Source organism: Mesoplodon densirostris, chromosome 6 (assembly GCF_025265405.1).
Source record: "Mesoplodon densirostris isolate mMesDen1 chromosome 6, mMesDen1 primary haplotype, whole genome shotgun sequence".
Taxonomy (NCBI): Eukaryota; Metazoa; Chordata; class Mammalia; order Artiodactyla; family Ziphiidae; genus Mesoplodon; species Mesoplodon densirostris.
In genome coordinates, this window is record NC_082666.1 from 84,830,384 (window position 1) to 84,850,228 (window position 19,845).

General features: G+C 33.8%; 1 protein-coding gene across 3 annotated transcripts in view; it reads left to right on the forward strand.

The window, feature by feature from the left end:
• VPS13A (vacuolar protein sorting 13 homolog A) overlaps window positions 1–19,845 on the forward strand; it is a 257,157-nt gene that overhangs the window by 208,491 nt on the left and 28,821 nt on the right. For all 3 annotated transcript variants that reach the window (XM_060102349.1, XM_060102347.1, XM_060102348.1), the window contains 14 exons: window positions 3,217–3,370; window positions 3,876–4,022; window positions 4,220–4,301; window positions 5,127–5,196; window positions 6,053–6,158; window positions 8,472–8,585; window positions 9,470–9,615; window positions 10,818–10,899; window positions 11,739–11,852; window positions 12,979–13,054; window positions 13,141–13,304; window positions 13,622–13,667; window positions 13,777–13,900; window positions 18,203–18,317. In XM_060102349.1, the coding sequence (XP_059958332.1) occupies window positions 3,217–3,370; window positions 3,876–4,022; window positions 4,220–4,301; window positions 5,127–5,196; window positions 6,053–6,158; window positions 8,472–8,585; window positions 9,470–9,615; window positions 10,818–10,899; window positions 11,739–11,852; window positions 12,979–13,054; window positions 13,141–13,304; window positions 13,622–13,667; window positions 13,777–13,900; window positions 18,203–18,317 (1,540 nt within the window). The remainder of the gene's footprint in view (window positions 1–3,216; window positions 3,371–3,875; window positions 4,023–4,219; window positions 4,302–5,126; window positions 5,197–6,052; window positions 6,159–8,471; window positions 8,586–9,469; window positions 9,616–10,817; window positions 10,900–11,738; window positions 11,853–12,978; window positions 13,055–13,140; window positions 13,305–13,621; window positions 13,668–13,776; window positions 13,901–18,202; window positions 18,318–19,845) is intronic.

Consider the following 19,845-nt stretch of genomic DNA (forward strand, 5'->3'; position numbering starts at 1 on the left):
ATCAAAGGTATATTTTCTTTCTTTAATATGTCATAAGGAAATGTTCAACTGTTCATTACCGCCTACCACAGTGCAGTAGTGTACCACAGTACACCACAAATCTAATCTTTTTCTATGAGTTTGTTTGTTTGTTTTTGAAGTACATTTGATCTGCAACACTATGTTAGTTCCTGGTACATAACATAGTGATTCAGTATTTCTGTTCATTACAGTAATCACAATAAGTCTAGTTACCATGTGTCACCATACAAAGATATTACATTATTATTGACTGTATTCCCCACACTGTACATTTCACTTTCTAATCACTTTCTACTTTGACCTTGGCACTTTAAGATCTAATAAGATAATACTGTATTTACCATTTCCCACATAAGTCATCACCAGTAAAACTCTTTTCTTTCCCTTTTGCACTTAATATTCCTGTTTATAAACACTTAAAATTAATTTATGTATACTACTGCCGAATTTGAGAGCGTTTCTGTATTGCAGTCTGTATAACAAGGATAATGTAGTTTTAATCCTTTACTTGAGTTAAACTCTCAAATAAATATATAAATTAAAGGTATATGATACAGATTTTACTTTGTTTTTCTATGTAAATTCATCTACAAATGCCCCTGACTTCTCCTTGAATGGTATCCATGCCATTTAAAAAGTCATATTAAAGGGAATTCCCTGGCAGTCCAGTGGTTAGGACTCTGTACTTCCTCTGCAGGGGGCACGGGTTCGATCCCTGGTCAGGGAACTAAGATCCTGCATGCCACTCGGCGTGGCCAAATGAATAAATAAATAAAAAGGCATATTAAAACTATTTTCTTAGAAATTTTTATTGTTCTCAAAAAGGTATGTTTATTACTTAAATAAAAATGTCAAATAGATAACAGATTTTAAGCCTGTGAAACCTGATATGTGCTATCTCCTGTGCTAAATGATGTGAATGCAAAGGGGATTAATACATGTTTTCTACCTTTCTGTTTATTAAGTGAACATAAATTTTAGAAGGAATAAACAAATAGAATAAATAAAATTAAATAACTTACATACTTAAGTATGCAAAACAAGTGAAGTAATATTAGAATGTGGATAGATTTTTAAATTCTGCATTTAAGTCTTATAGCAATTTTTTAGTAAATTAGATTTGTTCCATTCACTATCTCTCCTAGATTACTATTTCACACGTTATCTCTTTTTAAACCCCCATTCTCTATCAGCTCACTGCCTTGCATCTTATTTCACTGAGTAAATTGACACAATCAAAAGGGAATGTCCAAAGACCCACTCCCAATATCTCAGCTTCCTATGCACCAATACTTTGTACCTATATATTGCAGTGACACATTTCCTAGTTATCATAGATACATCGTATGTGCTCCTATTTAAACATATGTTTCTACTTTTGCACTATATTTCATTCACTCTTGCCTCTTGAGACATTGATCCAGCAATTCTCTTCTTTTTTTCTCCTACCTCAATAATTTTTGGCTCTCTACTGAATTGTTCCAACCAGTGTAATTTCTTTCAACTAAAAAAAATTCTCTTGAACCCACTTTTCCTGCTACCTACTGCACATTTCTTTGCTTTACTTTATAGCCAAACCCCTTAGAAATGTTAATCTATTACAGAAGGTATATTCACTATCTCCAATTCTTTTTTTACCCATTTTTTTTTAACCATTCTGAACAGGTTTTTGCTTTCAGTATACCATGAAACTGGTCTTGGTAAGATCACCAGAGACCTAAGTATTGCCAGGTCCAGTGTACAATTACCAGTCTTTGTATTGATTATGTTTATAACATTTAACACAGATCCCTTCTTGATACAGTGTCCTTGATGTTACATCCAGGATATCTCACCACCTTGGTTTTTCTTTCTGTTCCAACATTTCCTATTCTCACTTGTTGGTTGCTTGCCTTTTTCTCAACTGCTTAATACTGAGTACCTTGAGGCTCTCAGACCTTAGTCCTCTTCTCTGTTTCAGTTTTGATTTCAAATACCATATATATGCCAGAAACTTCTAGAAATATATCTTGAGCCAGATTTTTGTCCTGAACTCCAGACTTACCTATCCAATGACTTACATAAAGTCTTTACTCAGGTATCTAAGAGACTTCTTAAGCTTTGTAGTATGTAAAACCAAACTCCTGATCTCCTACCAAAACCTGCTTTCCCACTGGAGTTAATGACAACTACATTCTTCCAGCTGCTCAGGCCAAAAACTTTGGAATCATCTTTGATTCCTCTCTTTATCTTACACCCCACATCTAATCCATCTAAAAGTAGTGTTTTGGATCTAGCTTCAAAACACACGTAGAATCTGACCACTTTGTACTGCCTCACTCTTAGACCACCGTAGGCAGAGCCATCACCGTTTTTCTCCTGGCTTACTACATTACATTCCTAACAAGTTTTACTGTTCTAGTCTTCATCCCTTTTTTTTCTTTCTTCCCATTCCAACACACAGTACATTCTTAAACCTTAAGTCAGACTATGTGGCTGATTATCTTCTCATAATGTTTCAGTGGGTCCTCATCTCAGAATAAAACTCAGAGTCTTTACAGTATCCTCAAAGCTTTACGTTATTTTGCCTCTCATTATCTGTCTTACTTCATCTTCTACTCTTAATGTGTTCCAGGCATGCCAGCCTCCTTTTTCTTCTACCTGGACGACTACAGGCATGCTCTGCTTGGAGTCTTTGCTCTAGCTTGTCTCTCTACCTGAAATGTTGTTCTTCTCTTCTGTGCTGGATAACTCCCTCATCTTCTTTAAGACTGTTGAAATCTCGCCTTCTTAATGACATCTCTGGTGGCCACTCTTCTGATGCTGCAACCCCTGCCACTTTGCATATCCCAGTACTCCACATCCAACTTACCCTGTCTACTTTTTTCTTCTTTCAAAAGCATTTTCACCTCCTAATATATTACAATATGCTAATTTACTATTTATTGTCTATCACTCCTCAGGTAAAAGAAAGCTCCAAAATGGCAGAGATGTTCACTGATAATCTCCCTGCCACCTAGAATAGTGCCTAAATAGGAGTTTAATAAGTACTGGTTGAATGAATTCATGTTTTTAAACTTGTAATGTGCTTGCTTACAACTAGGGATATTGCAAAAATTTACTGAAGGTTTTTCAGTAATGGTAATTCATGTAATAAACTAGTTAAAATGAAAATGTTTATAAATTAGTATCATGATTTTTGCTTTCATATATAAGTTCTGATGTGGTTTGGGAGACAAAACCCAAGAAGAAGGCAAGATGGAAGCCAATGAGTGTAAAGCACACTGAGAAGTTAGAGAAAGAATTTAAGGAATATACTGAATCTTCACCATCGGAAGATAAGGTTATTGAGTTGGACACTAACATTCCGGTAATATTTTTAAGTACTGATATGAAGTTTTAATTTTTATCTGTTGTAATTAGATGAATCACAAGTTAGTTTTTAAGGAGAGACTAGTTTGCTTACAAAACAATGAATCCTATTATACATACTTTATATAGAATATTTTAAAGGGATAGTTCTCTGTATCAGTATTCAGACTTTCTTAAGCTGCTAACGATCTACTCCCTGGTTAACAAGAAGGCAATAAGTTGTTTTGTTTTATTTTTAAAACTGCTTTTTCTTTTATCGCTTTATTTTTTGATAAATTTTAGTAAAGTTATATAAAAAGTGATAAAACCAAGTTATAAGGATTATATGAATATTTTTGTGAATTGTATGGATATGGGGTATAGATCTCAGTCAAAATCTCATCAAATATTTAGCCTAGTATTTAATATTATCTTTAAAGTTTTTTGATACAGATTTCTAATTTTAATCAATTAATAAATAAAGAGAAATTCCATGTTTGTGTGTGGGGGGGCATATTTTTCAGGTTTGCTTCACACCTAGTGGTACTAACATGAAAATTCTGCAGCCACATGTAATAGCTATAAGAAGAAATTACCTTCCAGCGTTAAAAGTAGAATATAGCACATCTGCACATCAATCATCATTTAGAATTCAAATTTACAGAATACAGGTGAGTTTGAAAAGATAGTCAAATTATATTCTAAAGAAATATGGCAATAAATGTATTCGCATAGTCTGTTTTGTCTACTACTTAAGTTTCATTGTTGGACTAGAGTTTTTGATTCTTTCTACTTCTTAAATTTTGTTATTCTAGTCAGGTTCTATAATTAACGTATTAATATACTGACCTGTTGTTTGTTTTCTTAGATCCAAAACCAGATACATGGTGCTATATTTCCATTTGTGTTTTACCCCATTAAACCTCCTAAGTCGGTCACCATGGATTCAGGTTTGTTTGTATTTTTACATTGCCATAAAAATGGTTGTATTAGCTCTTTGGTTTCTTTTACTATAAAAATATGAAGTGAAACCATTCTCAAGTTTAGTGTCTATAGGATCATTGGAAAATTAAACAGCTTGAAAAAAGACCAGGAAGTACTCAACTAACTTCAATAAAACTGAGTGGATACTGAAGAAAAGATTATTTAGAAATACATATATAGTGTTTAGAGATATTAATTTTTTAAAAAGGTTACTAATTTGAAACCCCCTAATTTAAAAGCCACTAGAGGGCTTCCCTGGTGGCGCAGTGGTTGAGAGTCCGCCTGCCGATGCAGGGGACACGGGTTCGTGCCCCGGTCCGGGAAGATCCCACATGCTGCGGAGCGGCTAGGCCCGTGAGCCATGGCCGCTTAGTCTGTGTGTCCAGAGCCTGTGCTCCGCAACGAGAGAGGCCACAACAGTGAGAGGCCCTTGTACCGCAAAAAAAATAATAAAAATTAAAAAAAAAAAAAGCCACTAGAACCTTTGAATAAAAAGATAAGACCCTGAATCTGTTTTCACAAAGACTTCCTAATGATTCTAACGCATACTTCTGGTTTAAAATCACTAATTTAAAGGATCAGTTAACCTTAGAGTGAATACAGATAATTAAAAAAAACAATCCTGTAGTCTGAAATTAAGGTTGTGATAGATCTTACAGATATCAGTAATTTTAATTGATACTCTTGATTTAGTAAATAATTTAGTTGTCCACTGTGATGTGTATTAAATTGCAAGAAAATGCTTATCTTTTGTTTAAAGCATCATTAATCATATTTATTAATCTTTACAGCACCAAAGCCCTTTACAGATGTCAGTATTGTCATGAGATCTGCAGGACATTCGCAGATATCACGTATTAAGTAAGTGTCTTAATACATTTATTGTGTGTTCATTTAATCTTTTAATTTAAATATGAGTTAATTGTACTCTTAAATAAATAAATTTCAGATGAGTCAAAGATTTAAGTGTAAGATATTAAATTATAAAGGTCATAGGAAAAATCAATTATTTCATAATCTTGGAGAGTCAGAAAGCTCCAAATGAATTATACCTAGGTATTAACAATAGTCATTTCTGAATTGTGTGTATTTTGTTATTTTTTATTTGTTTTCTCTATTAAGTTGTCTATAATTACTGCATACTGTTTTAGAAACAAGAAAATAATATTTTCAATTCAGTCACCACCCAGTTCAAAAAATACAACACTGACAGAAACATCCATCTATGTATCACTACCATATTTCTTGTTTCCTCCACCCTATCACCAAGATAAATACTATTTTTATTCCCTTTTTAAAATACTGTTTTATTGTTTATATGTACCTAAGCATTATGCTTCTTACTTTGCCAAAATTTTTCCTAATTAAAAAAAAGTTTTTTAACTGTAAATATATTCTTGGGACTTTCTTTTTTCATTCAGATTTTTACTAAAATTTATTTTGTTGTATGTAGCTAGAGTTTATTTATTATCACTAGTATGTAGTATTCTCTTGTGTGACTATATACCACAGTTTACTTACCGATTTCCTCTTTGTAGGCATTTTCATATTATCAGTTTGTTGCCATTATGAAGTGTTGCTGTGACATTTTTTAATTCATTCACCTAAAAAGTCCTAAGTTTCAATGTTTTAATATTTATCTAATATTTTTTCCTATATAATTTTGTTAATGCAGTTAATCAATGATTTTAAAATGTTTTTTTACCTTGTATTATAGGTATTTCAAAGTGTTGATCCAAGAAATGGATCTCAGGTTGGATCTTGGGTTTGTCTATGCTATATCAGAACTTATGGCAGCAGCTGAAGTAACTGAAAAAACAGAGGTAAGACTTATAATAATATGATGGGAAGAATTAGGGAAAGAGGAGGACTTAAAAAAATTATAACGTTATACATTCTTAAATGTATTAAAATGGTTTTAAAAATTAAAAATTTTTTATTATGCTGCCGTGGTTCTACATTGGCAGATATCACATTTTCAGATTATAGAAGTTGGAAGCAAGACAAATAACCTTTTTAAGACGACTTAGCAAATAGGCGGAAAGGTTTTAGGCCAGTAGTAAGGGGAAGAGGATAATCAGTCATGTTTACATCACTTTTTTCCTATTTTATTTTTCTGGGTTATTTTTGTATTGATTAATAATTTAGAAATTTGGATATGCCAGGATATTTGATGAGAAAAAGGATAAGGCAAATAAAAGGTAAGATGTCCTTGCATATACCTACACACATCTTCCATGTACTTTAAACCATCTTTAGATTACTTACAATACCTAGTACAATGTAAATGCTATGTCAGTAGTTGCCAGGGTGTGGCAAATGGAAGTTTTGGTTTTTGGAACTTTATGGATTTTTTTTTTCTTTTATATTTTCATTCTACAGTTGGTTGAATCCATGGATGTGGAACCTTGTGGATACAGAGGGTCAACTGTATACTGAAACAGTGCTGGGTTCTTGTCCCCCTTTCTCCAAGGCTTATTATTGTTATTGGTTTATTTATTAGTTCAGTGACTGGCTGGATTATTTTATTGAAGTCTACCCCACCCCCACCCTTACCTTTCCCTGCATTGTTAAGCCTTTGATGTCGCTCCTCAGGGAGGTGAAGATTTGGGACACCCGCAGTTACCCTGGAATAAAAGTGGTTTTTACAGGGCTCTGCATTTCTTTCCATGATCACAACCGCTAATTGCTGGGTGATTGCTCTGGTTTTTTTCAGTAATGCCTTAGGGCACAAATTGCTCTACAGACTAATCCAGTCAAATTTGGCCTCCTTTGAAGGAAGTGATCTGAAGATAAGTGTGTGATATTTGTTCCAACCCCATCTCTTTCCCCAGTTCTTTCACAAAAACTTAACAGGCCTACAGTTTAGCCTGTATCTTCACTGAATCAAGGATTTTCTTCCCAGTTGCCTTTCACCACAACATTCACTGTTTCCTAGAGCACTCTTAGGCCTGAACTTTACATTTTGTTGTAAATGAAGTCAGTTTCTTTGGGAAGAGATTAGGAACTATCTGTTTTAAAGTCTACTCCCACACACACACCCACCCCACCCCCAGGCAATATCTCTGGACTAGAGCTTTGGAGTTCAAGAGGTGGGCCAAGGGTGATCAGACCTCAGTATTCTCAGTGGTGTCACACCCAAGTAGAGCCTTTGTTCTCTGAGTGGAGGCTGGGCAGAAGAGGGAAGATCCTTCCCCTGTAGTTTAGGCTCAGCAGCTAGAAGCTGGGGGCAGGATGAGAAGTGCTGACCTCTGTTCCTCCCAAGATGAAAATCTTCCAGTTGGAGGTGGGGCAGAGAGGGAACTCTGAGTTCTTGGGTGCACCAGTCTAGATTGGAGTTCTGGCTTACTGAGTCGGGAGGGGGAACTGAGAGAATGGTCCTTTTTCAAATACCACAGACTCACTTTGCCTACCACATTTTTATAGATTTTCTTGAATAGATGTTTTATTTGGTTATACCCTTAGGACCATTCATAGAGGCCTTAAAAGTTTGTTTTTTTAAATAAATTTTACCAGTTTCACTGGAGAGCTAAAGAGCTCCTTACACCGTTAGCCCAGAAGTGAATTTCTAAATATACTTTTAATAAGGTTATCATTTTGAAGTTTTAATGTGAATCAGTTAAAATGTGAGTGTTGGGCCGTTTCTCAACACACAGAAGTACTAGATTTCTGAGCATTTGCAAAAGAAATAGTGTTGATTATCAAGAATGAAAGCACTAATCACTTCATGAAAAATTACTTTCAGTGCCTTCCCTTTTTTGATTATATTAGTGACCTCTGTAGATGTCAGTAATGCATTTATCAAAAAGCTGCAAGTACATTATGATTGTATTATTCCTAAGAAAGTGTTGATGGATTGGATTAGTGGCCTTTTGGAATAAAACCTATGGTCACGTGAAGAAAACGTTAGTGTCTTTTAATGTATTGGATGGAAACATAGAAGATATGCTTATCGTTTGTGAGTGACCTTCCTAACAGTAGAGATGTTAGTTTCCCTTCTAAGGCAGTAGGTTCCCAATCATGAGCAATGTTGAATCTGGATATTATGGGGAAGTATTCTGCAGCGTGTGAGCTATTAGCTTAATACTTATACAGAAATATCCCTGACATTTTTAATATTTTATATTCCTTTATAGGTTGAGCTTTTTCATAAAGATACAGAAGCTTTCCAAGAAGAATATAAAATAGTTTCATTAGGAGATTCATCACAAGTCAGTCTCTATGAATACTTTCATATATCTCCTATCAAGGTAGGGGAAAAATAAGTCATTTTTATTGTCCTTGATAATCTAGGTAATAGCAGATTGATTTGATCTGTTTGGGGGAATACAGCATTTAAATTATATTCTTTAATAGTATATAAATTCTATAACTTCACAATTATAAATATAAGTAAATAACAAAGGAATGATACTTTTAAATTTTATTTATTCTTATAATAATTTTTTATCATGTGGAAATAATAGTGGAGCCACCTACAGTATGTGTTTATATGTTTACATCTTGACCTAACATTATGTTAACTTGCTATCTATTAAGGTGTTGAGTGACAATTTTCAAACTTTTGTGTGTGATATTAGTATAAGTTTGAAATTAATTTATAAAGTAAACTTGATTTAAAAATTGAAGAGTGAATAGAGCTAAAAGTAAGTTCTTAACATAAAATTTCTATGAGTTAGCTTACATAATACTTGAAGAAAATTACTGTATAACTACTTATACTATATATAATACATATAATACAGAAGTGCTTTTTAACTAGCTTTACCATGCTAACTTAATTCTAATAGTTGAAACGTTCACTTTTGGAGATATTTGAGTTAATTTTCAACAATTTCAACTTCTAGATTGTTAATGTTATTAAAAAATATATGAAGATTAATATTTTCCTAGTTTACCAAAAGAATTGGATTGAACTGAATATCATACATTACATGGTTGAATTTAAATTTTTTAAAGGGCTGTTTACATTTTAAATTCTTTTTTAACATTCCAGTTATTAATTTTGATATAATCTAGGTAACTTTGAAATCTTATTTATGGTATAGTGAATTTAAGATGATATTGAATTTTAAGAGTTAAAACTGTCATTATGAAGAAAGTGCTTTAAATATTTATCTCTTTATCTCTTTAGTTGCATTTAAGTGTTTCACTGAGTTCAGGTGGCGAAGAAGCTAAAGATTCAGAACAACCTGAAGGACTGGTGGCAGTTCATTCTTTAAATCTTTTGCTGAAGAGTATTGGTGCCACTCTTACAGATGTACAAGATGTAGTTTTTAAGTATGTTTAATATTCAAATGTATAAATTGATGAAAAGTCCATTTTATATTTACATTAAAATTTTATAAGTGAAAAAGTATGTAAAGTACATTGCAGATCATAAGTTGAATATGGTTTTTTGCTGTTAAATGGAATATAATTTAAGTAACATATTGCCTGGTAACCCTTAACTATTAAATAACAGAATAATTATTACATAATTTCCTTAAGAAAGAGGAACAGAGGTCATGCAAGTTTGTGGATTATATAAGGCCTTTTTGGCCTAGGGAAGGATTCCTAAGAAGCTGTGTATACCCAAAGGTGTGATGTGTGGTGCTTAAAAGATGTTGCTTTAAGGCCTATGGGATCAAGACTCTTCAAAGCATATGTGACTAGAAGAAAATGAATGCCATGATAGCAGAAATGAAGGGATCAGTTTAAATGTTACAGTCAAGAATTTAATCTGAGTCATAATGTAAGCTATTAGAGTATCTGACCAAAGAGACAGAGAGTCTGAGTGGAGACTTTAGATGAGCATGACCTTTGCAGATAGCACCTAGAGCTATTATTAAGAACAGTAGTAAGAATCAGTGAGTCTAATAAGACATAACTGTAAATCTAGATAAAAGTTAGGAAATAGTCAAATTAAAAAACACAAGTTTGAAGACATCAGAAATAGGATGAGATTTCTAATCTTGCTGCTGTCCTATCCTTAGCACAGAACTTCCCAATTAGTGGTTCCAGGTATATGCTTTGAATAGGTTATAAATAAACTGATGGTGATTCTTCAGCTGTCAGCTGATCAGGCAGGACCTGCAGCAGCTGAACCCTGGCCATTCTTGAGCAGCCTCTTCCATTTATCTCAGTGTGTCAGGCATTTCATGTGTGGGCCATGATAGGACAGAATTGAGAAATATAGTTCATGTCCAGGAGTGGGACCCAAGGGGTCTCTAAATTGCCTGAATTCTGTGAAAATATGTGTATATTGATGGCTTTTCTGAAGATAAGATCCATAGCTTTTATCAGATTCTTAAGAGGGTTCTTTGACCAGAATACACAGAGATGTATATAGGAGTGGATTTTCTGACTGGTATGGGAAAAATGTACTAAAAGGAATTTTTTTGGAGAAAAATTCTAAAGAAAATAAAACCATTCATTAATGTTAAAAACATAATCTCCTTTTCTCTATATATTTATAGATTTTTATGTGTTTTTTTTTTCAGGCTTGCATTTTTTGAACTCAACTATCAGTTCCATACAACATCTGAACTACAGTCTGAAGTAATAAGACACTATTCAAAACAGGTTTGTCTGAGGTTATTTTACAGAGGGACAGAGTGATAAAATGGTGAAGCCATATGTGTCTATAGAGGTATAATGATTTGGCCAGGAAGGGAATAGCCGTTTCAAAATTTTAAAACATGTTTTTTTCCCTCAGGATTGTAGAAAGAAGTTGAGCCCAACCACCATTTCAGTTTTTTGCCTTTCTACTTTTAGCCTTTGACAGAAATCTTTCCTGGATCAGTGTGGACTAGATGTAAATCTTTAAATAATAATTAGCTAAGTAATTCACCTCACTTACTTCAAAAAATAGGTCAAGGGAAACTATCAGTAAGTAACTGATGAACACAGGGCATTTTTAGTGTAATTAAGTTGTTTAGTCAGGTAGATATATTATTTTACTGGATTTTTGTCCATCTCTGAAGACTCCTGTATTTTGTGGTATAATTTATAGAGCATTGAGATAGCTGTTGTGTGGTGGACAGATCACTGAGCATGACTTAAGAGGTCTGGGTTTGGATCCCAGTTTTGCTGTTTACCCACCATGGCTCCGGGCATCATTTGACCTGTATGTTTCTCTAGTCTATAAAATGGTGGTAGTAATAATAACTGTCACACATAGTTGTAAAAGTATTTTGAATATTCTAAAACTTCATGTAAATAGGTCATATTATTTCTCATACTCTAACACCAAATTGCTTTTTAAAACTAAGACTACTGATGAATAAGGTGATATGGTTTAGGTTGAAATTGGTGGTGAGGGTGTTAACCTGAAAAAAAACTGGATGTGTGTACTGAATAGAAGGAAAAAAAATATTAAGTCTGATAATCTGATTTGACTAATGTTTATATTTCATTTTTAGGCCATTAAGCAGATGTATGTACTCGTTCTTGGACTTGATGTTTTGGGAAATCCCTTTGGCTTGATTAGAGAATTTTCTGAAGGTGTAGAAGCATTTTTTTATGAGCCTTACCAGGTAAAATAGTTAATCTTGTGTTGTGCAATATATCACACTAATACTTTTGAATAAATAGTGCATCCCATTAGCAGACACAAATTACCATATGTAAAATAGATAAACAACAAGGTCCCTACTGTATAGCACACGGAACTATATTCAATATCCTGTAATAAACCATAATGGGAAAGAATATGAAAAAAATATATATACATACATATACACACACTTGTGTATATATATGTATAACTGAATCACTTTGCTATACACCGGTAACTAAAACAACATTGTAAATCAACTATACTTCAATTAAAAATGATAATAATAATCACCCCAGTTGTTAACGAGTTGTAGTTGTGAATGGATTTTTGGAAACACAACAAAAGGACATTATTTTGAAGCAAACAATGGTAAGAGGTTTTTGAGAAGTCTTGGGAGGAATATTTACCTTTTCCTTCAGAATTTAAACTTAAGACTTTACTAAGAAATACCAAATTTTAAGTGTTCTGTTGGAATATTAAAGGTGGATAAAATTTGTACTATAGTAGAAGGAAGATTCCCATGGACACACAGTCTTGCTGTGCACAGTGGTGTGGGACAGTAAAAATAACCATGCAAGCTGACACTGTGAAACAATCTTAATAATCAATGGCAAAAATTATGATTGTTCTCTGTCCCTTAAAAATTTCTGTCAAAACATTCAAAACTCCTACTTTCACTTTTAAACATAGAAGATAATGAAAAATAAAGTAAAACTAGTATTTATTTTGTACACTGTAATCTAAAATATTAGAAATATTAAGAATTAAAGTGTTTTTATTTCTTTTTAAAAAAATTATATAGAGTAGTTTGTGGTTACCTTCTCATAATATAACATATAATCCGAGTAAGCATCTTTTGTACACTTTGGTGAATAGTCATATTCCTTTCTAAGTTTGGATCAACTTCTAACATTTTATCCTTTGTACTTTGAATGTCATGAAATATCTGAGAATTATGTTAATGTGAAGTTTTCTTCTGATATCACTTTCTCTGGGACACCTTTATTCTTTTTCTCACTACTGCTTTCCTTGTATATACCAAAAAAAAAATTTACCTTTAAAAGTAAGCATAACTTTATTGTTATTCTTTTTTGACCCTTTAGGGAGCCATCCAGGGTCCTGAAGAGTTTGTGGAAGGAATGGCACTGGGACTGAAAGCACTAGTTGGTGGAGCTGTTGGTAAGAAACAGAATGCCTACCAAGAATGATTATGCTAGAAAGTAATGATATGTTTTGTTTTACTAAAGGTATTACAATTTTGCTAGGTGGATTGGCTGGTGCTGCCTCCAAAATCACCAGTGCTATGGCTAAAGGGGTAGCAGCTATGACTATGGATGAAGACTACCAACAGAAGAGAAGAGAAGCCATGAACAGGCAACCAGCTGGTTTTAGAGAAGGCATCACTCGTGGAGGAAAAGGATTAGTTTCTGTAAGAAATTTCCCATGGTTGTGAACATTTTAGGAATATCTTTTAAAGCCACGATCTGTGAGTAAGGAAATAGACATAAAACTTTCATTCACTCAAATATTATTTGGATGTTGGTGAAGCAATGGGTTGTGACATAATAAAAAATATGTCAGTAGCCTCCAGAAATATTGTTTAAATAAAATACTTAGGAAATATGTTAATTCTTATGGTATCTAGAAAGCAGATCCCTGCATTTCTTTTGTAAGCCAGACTTGGTTCTTCAAGGTATCACGTCAAAGTATTGTAAATTTTCAATTGTGCTTTTCTTTTTCCTCTAGGGTTTCGTAAGTGGCATAACAGGAATTGTTACAAAACCAATCAAAGGCAAGTGTAGTGATTCCTTTGGGTGATACATATTACCAAGGCTTTCATAAATTGATTCCATTTTCATTCCTAATCCAATTGTCTAAATCTCTGTCTTTTTTCTTTCCAGGAGCTCAAAAAGAAGGAGCGGCTGGTTTCTTTAAAGGTGTTGGGAAAGGTTTAGTTGGAGCAGTGACAAGGCCAACTGGAGGCATCATAGACATGGCTAGCAGTACATTTCAGGGAATAAAAAGGTAAATTCTCTTTGATGTAAAATATGAGTAAAATGCTTAAACCAAGAGAAATGAGATAAATCTCTTTGGCTTGAGGCACTTAATTATGAACCCTGCAATAATGGCAAGTTGCATATGATCTTCCTAATTGCTTTTGATACGTCTTAAATTGTTGGTATTGCATCACTTCAGCTTCATAGAGTTCTACTTCATTTGTCATTCATTCCCAGCAGCCTTGGCAGGGAAGGTTTGGCAAGTCAAGCTTTTCACTTACCTTGATTGCAATACATTACAATAATGTAATGCTATACATCAGTTATGAAATTAGCAAATATAATATTCTGTCTCCTTTTTTGAGAAATAAAGAATGGCATTTTATATTCCCGGTTCAAACTCAGCTTGTGTTCACCCCTTCCTTTATGGTCTCATTTTGTTATGAAACTATTATATCCTTTCCCTCTATTTCTCTTCACTTGTGCAAATAATTTTAAACATGTTCTCTTTTCCTCCAAATTAAATTTAGCATAAGACTACAATTTAATAGTTGTGTTATTGTTACCTCTATTCTAGAAGTTTGTAACACATAAAACAATTGATTAAATTCATACTAATGAATTTAACTTAGAAACCTAACTTAGAAAATTGGTGGGTAGATATCTCCCTGACCTTTTCCTTTGTACTTTGTCTGGCTTTCTGCTCTATTGGAATAAGTATTGTCATTAAATTAATTGCTCCTTTTAAGTCAGTATTTCATACTATGCCCATAATGGGGTGTTTCCAGTTTTAGTTTAGAGTTAAGTTTGGAAAAAAGGGTACAGTTTTTTCTACCTGTAACTTTAGTTTCACAAATATAATTGAGTCATAGTCATCAGAGAAGCTCAAAAGTCAATAAATCATAAGGAATTCACCATGACAATCAGACAAGAAAAGGAAATAAAAAGAAATCAAATTGGAAAAGAAGAAGTAAAACTGTCACTGTTTGCAGATGACATGATTCTATACATAGAAAATCCGAAAGCTGCTATCAGAAAACTACTAGAGCTCATCAGTGAATTGGTTAAAGTTGCAGGATACAAAGTTAATACACAGAAATCTCTTGCATTCCTGTACACTAACAATGAAAGATCAGAAAGAGAAATCAAGGAAACTATCCCATTTGCCAATGCATCAAAAAGAATAAAATACCTAGAAATAAACCTACCTAAGGAGGCAAACGACCTGTACTCTGAAAACTACATGGCACCGATGAAAGAAATCAAAGGTGACACAAACAGATGGAAAGATATACCATGTTCCTGGACTGGAAGAATCAATATTGTCAAAATGACTGTACTACCCAAGGCAATCTACAGATTCAGTGCAATCCCTATCAAATTACTAATGGCATTTTTCCCAGAATTAGAACAAAATATTTTACAATTTGTATGGGAACACAAAAGATCACAAGTAGCCAAAGCAATCCTGAGCAAGAAAAAAGGAGCTGGAGCAATCCGGCTCCCTGAGTTCAGTCTATACTACAAAGCTACGGTAATCAAAATGGTATGGTACTGGCTCAAAAACAGAAATATAGATCGATGGAACAGTATAGAAAGTCCAGAGATAAACCCATGCACCTGTGGTCACCCAATCTATGAAAAAGGAGGCAAGAATATACAATGGAGAAAAGACAGTCTCTTCAATAAGTGGTGCTGGGAAAACTAGACAGCTACAGGTAAACAAATGAAATTAGGACACTCCCTAACACCATACACAAAAGTAAACTCAAAATGGATTAAAGACCTAAATGTAAGGCCAGATACTATAAAACTCTTAGAGGAAAACATAGGCAGAACACTCTTTGACATAAATCTCAGCAAGATCTTTTCTGATCCACCTCCTAGAGTAATGAAAATTAAAATAAAAACAAAAATAATTAAACTTAAAAGCTTTTGTACAGCAAAAGAAACAATAAACAAAAAGACAACCCTCAGAATGGGAGAAAATATTTGCAAATGAACCAACCGACAAGGGATTAATTTCCAAAATATACAAACAGCTCATGCAGCTCAGTATCAAAAAACAACGCAATCAAAAAATGGGCAGAAGACCTAAATAGCCATTTCTCCAAAGAAGACATACAGATGGCTAATAAACACATGAAAAGATTCACAGCATCACTAATTATTAGAGAAATGCAAATCAGAACTACAATGAGGTATCACCTCACACTGGTCAGAATGGCCATCATCAAAAAGTCTACAAACAGGGCTTCCCTGGTGGCACAGTGGTTGAGAGTCTGCTTGCCGATGCAGGGGACACAGGTTCGTGCCCCAGTCCAGGAAGATCCTACATGCTGTGGAGCGGCTGGGCCTGTGAGCCATGGCCGCTGAGCCTGCACGTCCGGAGCCTGTGCTCCACAACAGGAGAGGCCACAACAGTGAGAGGCCTGCATACCACAAAAAAAAAAAAAGTCTACAAACAGTAAATGCCAGAGAGGTTGTGGAGAAAAGGGAACCCTCCAACACTGTTGGTGGGAATGTAAATTAGTATAGCCACTATGGAGAACAGTATGGAGGTTCCTTAAAAAAACAAAATAGAGCTACCATATGATCCAGGAATCCCATTCCTGGGCATTCATCTGGAGAAAGCCATAATTTGAAAAGATACATGCACCCCAGTGTTCATTGCAGCACTATTTACAATAGCCAGGACCTGGAAGCAATCTAAATGTCCATCGACAGATGAATGGATAAAGAAGACGTGGTACATATATACAAAGGAATATCACTTAGCCATAGAAGAAATAATGCCATTTGCAGCAACATGGATGGACCTAGAGACTGTCATACTGAGTGAAGTAAGTCAGAGAAAGACAAATATGATAGTGCTTATATGTGGAATCTAAAAAAATGGTACAAATTAACTTAGCTGCAAAACAGAAATAGAGTTATAGATGTAGAAATCAAACTTATGGTTGCCAAGGGGCAAGGTGGGGGAAGGATAATTTGGGAGATTTGGATTAATGTATATACACTATTATATATAAAATAGATGATAATAAGGACCTGATGTATAGCACAGGAAACTCTACTCAGTACTCTGTAATGGCCTGTATGGGAAAGGAATCTAAAAAAGAGTGGATATATGTATATGTATAACTGATTGACTTTGCTGTATACCTGAAACTAAAACAACATTGTAAATCAACTCTACCCCAATAAAAATTCATTAAAAAATTAAATGTCCTTCTTTGTGTCTAATAGGAATTTTTTTTAAGTCTAATTTTTTTCTGATTTTAGTATAGCCATTCCAGCTCTCTTTTGGTTATTATTTACATGGTATATCTTTTTCCATCCTTTTACTTTCAACTTATCTGTGTCTTTGACTCTAAAATGAGCCTCTTTTGGACAGCATATAGTTGGATCACATTTTTTTATCCATTTTGCCGATTCCTGCTTTTAATTGGAGATTGATCCATATGTATGTGTCTATACATATGGATACATTACATGGTAAGCTCTTAATATTTGTTGAATATGTGAATGTTTGTTGAATGAATGAACAGTAAATTAGTCTTTCTCATGTAGGTCCATACAGTCAAAAAATGTTAAATAAAATATTAACCAAATTCAGCAATGTGTGTATGTGTTTCAAACAGTACATATCAAGCCTTAGAAGGAATGTGAGGGTATGTGAACATTAGAAAACCATGTAATGTGACTTAAAGCATTAATTGTTTGAAGGAGATAAACCACAGGATCACAGCAATGACCAGGGGAAAATTCTGTATTTAAAATTCATTGTTCATTCAAGATTTTCAATAACAATGACAAAAAAAAAGTTAGCAAACTAAGAGTAGAAATGAATTTCCTTGGCTTAAAACAAACAGTGCCTTTAAAAAAAAAAGTTGCTGATACCTGTACTTCATGAAGAACTCAGAAGCTTTACCTTTAAAGTTGAGAATGAGGGAAGGATGCTTACAATCCCCTCATGTATTTCGCATTGTGCTGGAGGAGCTAATAATGCAATATAGTAGGAAATAGGAAAAGCAAAAGAAATTAAAAGTCTTAAACCAGAAAAGAAAAAGCAGTACTCATATGCTGATTCTCTGATTATTGTCTACAAAGAAAATCCAAGAGAATCTATAATCATACTTCTTTACAGTTCTACATTTGTCTAGAGAACTTATTATTATTTGTGTCAAAAGACAGAATTTAAAAAAGAGAAGTGATGTAATAGTCTCATTTTATCCAAAAGAAGATCTTTTTTCAGCAGTTTCATTTTAAAGTATACTTAGGAGTTTTTGAGTAATTTTTAAAATCAAGTTATATGTTTTCCCTCTAGAGCTACAGAGACTTCTGATGAAGTGGAGAGTCTGCGACCCCCTAGGTTCTTTAATGAAGATGGAGTTATCAGACCTTACAGGTTGAGGGATGGTACTGGAAATCAAATGTTACAGGTGGGTGAAGAAATATCTTATGAATTAAGATTAATATAATCGGGCTTCCCTGGTGGTGCAGTGGTTGGGGGTCCGCCTGCCGATGCAGGAGACGTGGGTTCGTGCCCTGGTCCAGGAGGATCCCACATGCCACGGGGTGGCTGGGCCCATGGGCCATGGCTACTGAGCCTGCACGTCCGGAGCCTGTGCTCCACAATGGGAGAGGCCACGTCAGTGAGAGGCCCACGTACCAAAAAAAAAAAAAAAGATTAATGTAGTCAAGTCAGCTTTTTTTTTAAAGTAGCTATATAATGCTTTAAATGTGTATTAGATTATTTGGGCTTTTATACGTTTTGCTTAATTCCATTTAAAGTTTCTTACATTTACTTAGGTTTTAAATGTACATTTATTTACTGTAAGATTTTTTTTCTCTTTTTTATAGGCATCAAAAAGTTTGATATGAAAACAGTTAATGCATGACTTTGCAAGTGAAAGCCAACAGTAGATTTTAGTCTTAAAATTTACAAACCACGTACAGCTGTTTCAGTATTTTGAATGCAAAGAAAAGCTTTTATATTGGTAACTTTTTGTATAGGATTTTTAGCAAATCTGATCTTTTTATAGGATACTCTTAGTTCTGTACTGGATTTGCTAGATTTGTTGAAAGCCACTGTGCCTTATGTACCCTCACAGTTGATGTTACTTATTTACCCAGTTAGACCATTTTTATTTAGGGTGCTTCCTTCAAACCACTAACAGCTTTTATTCCAGATATAATCCTCATGTCCAGTTAGGCATGAATAAGGAAAAAAAATCATGACCACTGCTATTGTGAATTCTTGGGTTCTGCTTTTCTTTTGAAGATGCTCAAATGGCCATGACCCTCTTCCCGCTTTATGCTTGTGTGGTCTATTTAAAACCCCGTGGAATTGATAAGCAATTTACATGAAAACCAACATCTTTTAGTAAGGAAAATTAGCTTTTAGAACAATAGTTTGAAGATAGAATATGTTATCTGTTTATATAACTTCTACTTTGAAAGTTGGACTTTTTAAAATCTGGATTATGCTGCAGATAACATACACAATAGGATATACCAATTTAAAGTCGTTTCTGTGGTTTAGATGTGAAATACTAAATTAAATCATTTAATTGAAAACAAGGAGTCTTGAAAATACTCATAGTAATAATAAATTGTACATACTTGAAAATACTCATAGTACAGACTTGAAAGTATTCATAGTACTTGATATCTTTACATTCACAGTATATAATTTTGCATTAAATGTACTTCCATAAACTACAAGTATTGTGTTAATGTGTGATAGTTAGTTAAATGGTTTTACATTGTGTTTAAAATGTTTTTAAAGCATCAGAATAATTGCATATTGGGATAGAACTGGCAATCTACTGAGAGATTGTGTTCTAAATGGCAGGTTGACAAACTCTACAATGACAGTAAATCATTCTTTGAAAATGTTGCAGAAGTCACCTATAGTTATACAATTGAAACATACATATCTACTCAGCACCTGCCTTCCCTTATTAG